At 41.8% G+C, this 8,678-nt stretch overlaps 1 protein-coding gene across 3 annotated transcripts in view; it reads right to left on the bottom strand.

Annotated features, from left to right (window-relative positions):
* Positions 1-210: 210 nt before the first annotated feature.
* The window catches only part of shroom1 (shroom family member 1), a 32,482-nt gene continuing 24,014 nt past the window's right edge, over positions 211-8,678 (bottom strand). For 2 of the 3 annotated variants that reach the window (XM_088279826.1, XM_088279827.1), the window contains 6 exons: positions 8,625-8,677; positions 7,844-8,422; positions 6,884-7,414; positions 5,351-5,432; positions 4,416-4,688; positions 211-1,659 (listed from right to left, as the gene is read on the bottom strand). In XM_088279826.1, the coding sequence (XP_088135952.1) occupies positions 1,405-1,659; positions 4,416-4,688; positions 5,351-5,432; positions 6,884-7,414; positions 7,844-8,422; positions 8,625-8,677 (1,773 nt within the window). In that variant the 3' untranslated portion in view covers positions 211-1,404. The remainder of the gene's footprint in view (positions 1,660-4,415; positions 4,689-5,350; positions 5,433-6,883; positions 7,415-7,843; positions 8,423-8,624; position 8,678) is intronic. The other variant, XM_088279828.1, reaches the window with a different exon arrangement.

Here is an 8,678-nt window from a genome sequence, read left to right as displayed (position 1 = left end):
TTTGCCATCTCAGGGGCGGCCATTTTGCCACTTGCTGTCGACTGAAAATGTCATCACAGTTGCTCGATGTTCAGGTAACGCACATCAAAGGCCAAATCCCAGTCCCCACACTAATAATGCTGTAATGTTGTAATTATGCTGTTTAAACTTACATTAAAACTTCAGTAAAGTAGTAGTAAAATAAAAATTCTGGCTCAGTCTTCCAATTGATGGGAGCTATGGCGTCATTATTTGTACTATTTGAGGCTCCAGCGCGATCTACGGTGCTATTTACTCTTGAAAAAACATTTCTTGGCACAGGTAAAGGAAATCCACTGTTTCCAGTTCCTCCTATTTTGGTCAAATCGGCAATGAATTGTGTGAAATATGCTTCAGTAAAGGGGTCGAGGATGTGGGCTCAGTCCAAGTGAGGAATAAGGGCAAAAGGGGGCGTGGCCACAGCACTTTGACAATTGGGACACCGACACACACGTAGCCTCGCCAGAAACGCGCAATTGAGGGGCCCAAGGGTGCAATTGTGTGTATTGGGATTGGGCCCAAGGCTCACTTTTCTGGGTTTGGTCATGTGATGTTCACCAGGTAATTCCTTGAACACGCTGATGTCATTTTTAGTCACTAGCATGTGTCAGGACAAGGCAAAATGGCCGCCCTCTGTGATGATTAAAAATGTGTGTTTTTCTGCTTAATTCATTTTCCAAAAATGCATTATTAATCAGAATACCGTGCTTAGACTACTTGGGGAGCATAGAACATGTTATTGTAAAGAACATTTTACACTTGACTTCCCCTTTAAAAAAAATAATCAGAAGGTACTCACGACTACAGAGTATTTTTTCTCTGAATGCTCATTTTTATTAAACTTTTCTTTCAAATGTTTTTTGTTTAATTATTTTTTTTATAATTTTTTTACTTTTCACTAGAGTCATACTGTAAAGTTACAGGACTATTACCTGAGTACAACTTGTAGCTACTCCATCTCGGACAGCAAACCTACAGTTGGGTTCTGTTGATTGTTGCAACAACTTCCAACTATGTGAGACTATGAAGGTGTGTGTGAGATTTGTGATTGGATGATTGAGTCGGGGGGGGGGGCAGTGTCTGTAGGCTGAAGGCTGACTGCTGAGAGAAATGATTGATCGCAGGATGTCATAGATCACTGTTGTAGCAAAATAGCACATTCGCTGGGCTTCATGTAAAAGGCTTTTGTTACCACTCTGCTGCGCCATTTTTTTGCAGGCTCCCCATGTGAGAGAAGAGTGGGTTCCCCAGCAGACGGCGAGGGGAACTGCAACTGAACTCAAGCTATTGAGGGCACATTGAAATCAAGGCACAGGGGGGGGGTGAAAAGAGTCAGCGAGACGAGGCCATTAGCAGATCATCCGAAGCAAAACAAAATGCCCGCCCTCAAAGACGAAGGCTTTTGGCGAGGGCCTCCAGCTGCTCCTCGCCGAGCCTTGTCTTCTCCTCCAGGTCCTTGCGGCGGATGAGCAGCGAGGCCTTTGTCTGCACGAATCGCCGGTAGTCGCGCACCTGCTCGGCACTCAGCTGGCGGGACAGGAAGGTGGACACCAGGCTTTCCCGTCGGTCCAGGTTGTCCTTCAGGTCTTTGGCGTCCTCCCGCTGCTTGCACAGAAGTCGGTGACGGCTGTCCAGAGATTGCTAACACACACAAACGCAAACACACACAGAGAATGTTAGCAACTGATGCTACATGTAATGTAGCCTGGGCGAGTGCGTTTACGTGATTGGACTTTCTGCTCCATTCTTTAATAATACAGCGAACCAAACAGAAGTGTAACCACGCCACCCCTCCTTAAAATTGATTAGTTAAAATGCATTTATTCGGTTTTTTTAAAAAAAAACTAAGATTTGTTTTCGACATATACAACTGGAAAAAAAAAAAATAAATAATATATATATATATATATATATATATATATATATATATATATATATATATATATATATATATATATCATACACATACAGTATATTAAATGTTTATATATTGTATGTATATATATGTATATATATATATATATACATATGTATATATGTATATATATTATTCAAGTGAATAGCTGTTACGAGCTTCACAAAAAATAGTCGTTGAAAAATGTGATTCATCACTATTAATCATGAAAAGATTTTGTGATTAATTAGTTAAAAATTTTAATCACTTGACAGCAGTAATTATAATCTAAACCCATGTGAATATAATGTAAAATACATTAATGAGAAATGGTCACAATCTTTTATCTTCATGGTTAAACAAATTATTTTACATGAGCATTTTAAGTTGAGAAAAAAACTATGCCCACCCCTGATCTAAAGGAAGTGCATTGCCTTTTTATTTGGCTTTTTGTGTTTTATTACATTGGTTATAAAGAATAAAGAGTGACAGTAATGCTATATTCAGAAATTGACATTTCTGCAACCCATATTCCTGGGCGAGAGAACCAAGCTCCACTGTGAATAGCAAAAATTGACGAATACAATTGATGCACCACCAGAAAGTTTTGCAACTGCATATAGATGCCAATATTGGCAGCAAAGCATTCAAACACATCTTAGCATTTACACAACGAAGTGCTTATGTTGCATAACTGTTTTCAGTAGATATATCATTCAAAAGAAACAAAACCACTTAACAAAATGACTTTGGATTAATTCTACGCATTTGCGTTTACTTTTAAACCAAAGTTAAAAATGTTGAAATAATACTTAAAACATTGTTTGGAAATGCAAAAAAAGAAATTACTTCCCGCTGTAAAAATGTCTGCGCATATACACTCCTGTACACACAAAGTGGGTTTCTACAAAGGTGCACGATTAAGATTGTTTGGTTTCACTGTACCAGAGAATCCTGAGCACACATGTAAAAAAAAAAAAGACATCATTATAGTGGGAAGCAGTTTACTGTGTAGTCAAGGATTGGGTTCAGTGCATTAAAGGGAGGTGCAGTGTTGCCTTGTTTCAACAGAGGGCAGGGTTGGTGCAAATGTCATCGAAACCGTGAGCCGCAGTTTCGGTGAGGGAGTGTAAACAGCCGAGATGCTGATAACGGCGAGAAATGAGCCTGCGGGCCGTCTGCATGTTCAGAACACTTTCAATAACACATTTAGCCATTCACGTGTGGAAATAAAGCCTGGAACACACTGGGATCGACTCAGATGGAACCTGACGTCATTAGAACAACCAAAGAGCCAATTGGTGTCATTATATTGACACATAAATCATTAGGCTTATAACTACAGAAGATAAGGCTAAGAATCATGAACTTGGCATTTTTTGCATTCCAAATGGTGAGAAACTAAAGCTGCCCTTCACCTCGCAGGCATGTTTGCTGTTCCAAAGTCAACATGACAGAACGAGAGAAAAAGAGAAAGTGTCATTGCTCAGGGCATGGGAGCACAAACGCAAACTCCCACTTTATTGCTGACGTTGAGTCAGCTGAATCCATTCATTTTCTTTCGGACCGTTTACTTCAGGAGTGTGGTCATTAGATCTGACCTGTCGTGAAATTCTAGGAACAAACAACTCTAGAGGAACTGTTAAAAAAAGGCCTAACGACATTCAACCCACAAATGGTTGTAAGGTATAACAAAATGTAATTCTTTGATTATTACTGCAGTGTCGCCACTGATAGTATAGAAGAAAGGTTGCTGTTGGGGATGCTCTAAAGGGAACACACGTGCATGATGTTTAGATCATGATGAAGATCTAAAGGGTGAGGCCTCAGGTTTGTTCACAGTATCAATAAGCAAAAGTCACGTGAGTAGTTAACACTAACACTGGGCTCATCAAAAGACAGCTGTCGCCTATGGTACTTATACAACGTGATTTTGCAAATAGTTTCACCTTGAGATTAGTGAACTGAATTATTTTTTAATATTGTGCATATACGGTAGGGTGCAGTATAGAGTATTTAATTTAATACAGCACTTTTTCAATACACAGTTAGAAAGTACAAAAATAATAACAAACAAAATGAGATAAAAAGCGGTAACAAATCCACAGGCTTTAAAAACATGAGGAATAAAATGTATAATTGTCGAGATATAACAAAGGAAGGTGTTATTATTAGGTTTCTGATTGGAAAATGTTTCACAGGAAAACATTTCTAAATTGATGACACTGTCAAAAGACAATAAAACATTTTTTCACAAACCTAAACAAATGAATATATAATAATATCAATGCAATGATGCATATATATTGCATTATTTATTTGCATATTCCTGCATGGGAAATTAAATTTACTAGAAATTGAAGAAAACATGTCGATCTCTTAATTAATTTTCTATATTGCACGTGCTATTTATGCAATAGGAGTGTCCACAGGGGTGTAACATTTGAATAATCGTGATCATCATGATATACTCATGCCACACACAGTAGGTAAACATCCTCACCTTCTCCTCAGCATCCGTGTCCTGGTCCACCGTGCTCAGAGCGTTCTGGACTCTGGCCAGCCGGGCAGAGAGACACAGGAGCAGGTTGACCACCCTCTCCAGGTCCCCGATGAACAGGTTGTACCTCTCCAGCTCCAGGGGGAGGCAGCGCTCGCGGACCAGCGCTTCCAGGGCCTCGCCGTGGGCCGTGTTCTCCTGGATCTCCGCTTGGAGGACGCCCCGCGTCTCCTCCAGTGAGCACAGACGCTCCTCAATGGAGCACACCAGCATGCTCTGCGGGTGGAGAACGGAGAATTAGCATCTTAATAATCATTTAAAAAAAGGGGGGTTGTTTTAAATGGATGTGTTTGCCATTTGCAAATTCATCAATTCTCAATTTTTTTTTTTTTTGGAACCTATTATGGGAGGATTAGCGGATCAGATAATAGATGGATGGAAGGTAACTGTTGGTCACGACCGCGCCCCAAAAACATAAATAGCTGTTCAAGTTCCGCCTACACCCACTTGATTGATGACTTTCAGCGAAACGGGGATACGTGACATGGCCAAACTATAACTAAACACAGCATCAAAACCAGTGGAACCTACGACTGCCAGTTTGTGTTGTCATTGAATTGAACCAGTACTTAGGTAGTCGTGTCAGTAAACACCGAAGCGGTAACAACTTTGTCAACCCAGCAGCCTATGAAGACTTTCTTACCAGCACATAATGTAAGCTAATAATGTTTTGAAATTATTGGAACTTTGAAGACAAAGACAAAAAATACTGGTATGTAACACTACTATGAAATTAAAGTGATTTCCAACGTAATTGTTAATGCTTAAAAAAAGCAAAAAAAAAAGCATTCTTTCGAGCCCCAAACTGCACTTTATTACTTTTGGATATGTTAACTTAGCTCCACAGTGGTCTTGTGCCACTTTTTTTTTTACTTTACCTTCTTGTCAGCGAGGTCGCCTGTGCTGCAAAACTCTCCACTTGCGGCTCTCAAGCCGTCAGGTGACAGAGGTGGCTCGCAACTGGAAAAGAATCAAGAGGTCAGTCTGACTTCTGCATTCCTCACTCTTATCGACCAAAGTTTAATCATGACTATACTTTCTCTCTATGTGTGCTTGCGTTTGCAGAAACTTGAGTGCAAGTACTGCAGTAAGCAGATACGCAGGTGTGTCGGAGCATGTGATGCAAGACAAGGTAACGTGGCACTTCTGTGAGCGCAATTAACCATCTATTGTGTTTCATACAGAAACACAATACAGCACTGGAAATTCTCATTAGAAGGCCTTTTGAGTGCAATTATTCTCTGCATTAACAGACCTGTATACCCTGTGTACACTCCCCGGCCTAAACAGCGCTGTGAACATGAGGAGTGTACGGTACATAAAGAAGAACATGGCAGATACATGGAAAGCCGAAGAAGTACCGTATTTTCGCAGTCATAAGGCGCACTTTGAAGTCACAAAAATTCCCCTTAACAAACAAAGCGCCCTGTCAGTCGATGCGTCCATTAAATGGACAAAGTACCACTCACGTCCATCAGCCCTTGACATCAACGAGCTGTTGGAAGTGCATGTTAGCACACCCTGCTGGGCAAAGAGTGAGTTGTTCATGCTTACAATCGACCGTGACAAATACACTATCTGACTATAATGTTTGGGTGATGGTGTTGGAAAAAGCTGGACAAAGGGCAGCTGTCCACAATGTTTTAGTCTGTCTTATCATTTATGTTATTGCAAGCAAGAAACGTCCCAGGTTTAGACAACAGACAAAAAGTCCAAAGCATGACAGCACATCTCTTTAAACAGCCATGCAAATCTCTCTAAACAGCTATGGGATTGTGGGTCTCTGCTCCCAGAATGCATTGCTTGAATTAGCTAAGGCTGAGTGGCTTTTGTGTTATTTTCATTTTTTTTGGGTATATTGATGGCATGAGAGATACATGTTTGTGTTAATCTTATTTCTATGTTTCATTGTTTGCTTGTATGATGAGTTTTTTTATTTTTTTTTTTAAACCGTGACTCTAAGGAGTGTGGTAAGCAGCCAAGTCCCCCCCCCTTACGTTGCTTTGTAGGCTATTGCCAATGCACCTAATATTGGCCTGAGCCATTGTCAATGTTAGCTATTGTCAATAGAGACTTGGCGTCTGCTGCAACAATGGGGTGCTTGCTTATGTTATTGGGGCATAGTAGGCTTCTATCGGCTGTGTCAGTGTGGGCAGCTCTGCCAAGTTCATGCTATGCTAACAGCAGCTGTGCTATCGTCTTGTCAGGCGGTGCGTCCAGTATATGTTACAAAGACAGAAATAGCGCCCTCAACAGGTGTTGCGCCCTTTGACACGGCGCGTCTTTTGGGTGCGAAAATACGGTACATGATTTTAAACTTGTCTTTGGTAATAAAATTAACCTTACACATACAGTCAAGTTATCAGGAGTGAATAATGTATTTGCAAATGTTTCTGTTGCAGGTTGCTGACCTTTGTGAAGCTCCCTTCTGCTCCTGTTTCTTCTTGTAGTGCTCCTCCATCAGCAACGTGTCCTCAGACAGCAACTGCTCCATCAGCATTAGCGCCGTCTTCCGATTGGCTAATGGATAGAGCACGGGGGCCAACGAGTGGTCCGCCTTAACCACGGCTTCGACCAGCTCCTCCCACGGCAGTCTGTTGGCGGGATTTGCCAAACTTTGGGTTTCTCCCTCTTGCTGACGCCTCTCTTCGACATCTTGATTCTCTCTGGACTCCTTGTAGTCCGTTTTGGAATTTTTCTCCTCGGCAACCTGCTGATCAGAAGCCGGTTCGCATGTCTGAGAAGGAGGGCGCAAAATGGCAGGCTCGTCGAAAACAGAGTCCGGAGTCTGCACGTCCTGTTTGGGCTGTTCCTGTTCTGAAGGAAAAATCCATAAGGACGGATCCGTGGTCACGCCGCAGCTCAGGGAAACTTCACGAGCAGGCGGAAGGACGTCTTTTCCTGGGTCAACCACTGACTGTTCGGAATAACTAAGGACAGCCCTGGAGGAAAGAGATATGTATATCACCTAATTATGTAAAGGACTGAAACAAACCATTGCATAAATCATCAAAAGCTCAAGGCACAAGTCAGAAAGACTAAAGGTCAGAGGCGGCAAAAGTGGAATAACGTGGAGAACATCAAAACTCCACACAAGAAGGTCAGTGCAGAGATTTGAACCCCAAACCTGTATGTACATTGTGAGATAGTCTGCCCAACTCAAAAAATGGTTGACTTTGATCTCTATGTGCAAAACATTTGCAGCCCAATACTCCACTGGAATTGGTTAAATGTGGATAACACATTTGGCTATACTTCGTACATCTGACAAACTAAATTACAATATCTTACCCCACAGTACACAAATTACTTCCATTGATTTGAGGTTAGTTTTGGAAGCTGTACTATAGATCAAGCTTGTCAAATCTCACCTGGGGCTCGGTCTCTTTTCACAAGGTGGTTTTATCTGCATGGTGGAAGACAAGATAGACCTTGCCTCCCACTCACTGGTCTCTTGGCCTCCAGGGGAAAGTACGTAAGAAGGCGCCTCGATGTGAGATTTGCTAGACAGGAACTTATCCGTGGGAGAACTGTGAGATCCAGAAGATTGCCTTTTGCCCCTAGAGGATGAGCAAGAGGTTGGGGAGTGGGATCTACTGAAGGTTTTTGTTCCTGTTGTGGGCTTAAGTCCAATATCCTCCCCATCTACTGGTGCTGGGTCAGCGTTCTGGTTCAAGTTAAACTTTTTCTGGGTATTGATTTGTGTCTGTCCCTTCAGGTCAGAAATGCCTGTCTTCCACTCAGCCTCCCTGATCTGAGTGAAGAATGAAACGTTCCTCACGTCTCGACACGCTTGATCCAACTGCTCAGAACTCTTACTCAGAGTTGACATGTTTGTTAACTTGAATGCCACAAGTTCTTCCATGGACTTGCCCCTCTGGGCGATCACACGGGTTTGCTGCTGGGCTTCAGGCTTTGAGCTCACCTCAGCGGCAATACTCTTCTGGACTCTAGAAATGACATTCCGTAATAAGGGATGTGATTGTACAACTCATTCATACAATTGGAGCAAGGCAAGGCAAAGAGTGTTTTTTTTTAATCTAGGAATTATTAATTGGATATGAATGCCAATTTGCCACAATCTGCACATAATACTCGCTTGACCTGAAAACAGTAGAAATGTCCAAATGTTACAGGAGCACTGGTTCATACCTGCAGCTTTCGTAGCAATTAACTGGTTCTGGGTCATTTTTATAGTCCTGAGCC

Source organism: Idiotropiscis lumnitzeri, chromosome 17 (genome assembly GCF_059441095.1).
Source record: "Idiotropiscis lumnitzeri isolate Australia: NSW breed Sydney's pygmy pipehorse chromosome 17, RoL_Ilum_1.0, whole genome shotgun sequence".
Lineage (NCBI taxonomy): Eukaryota > Metazoa > Chordata > Actinopteri > Syngnathiformes > Syngnathidae > Idiotropiscis > Idiotropiscis lumnitzeri.
This window is presented reverse-complemented; position numbering and strand designations above follow the sequence as displayed.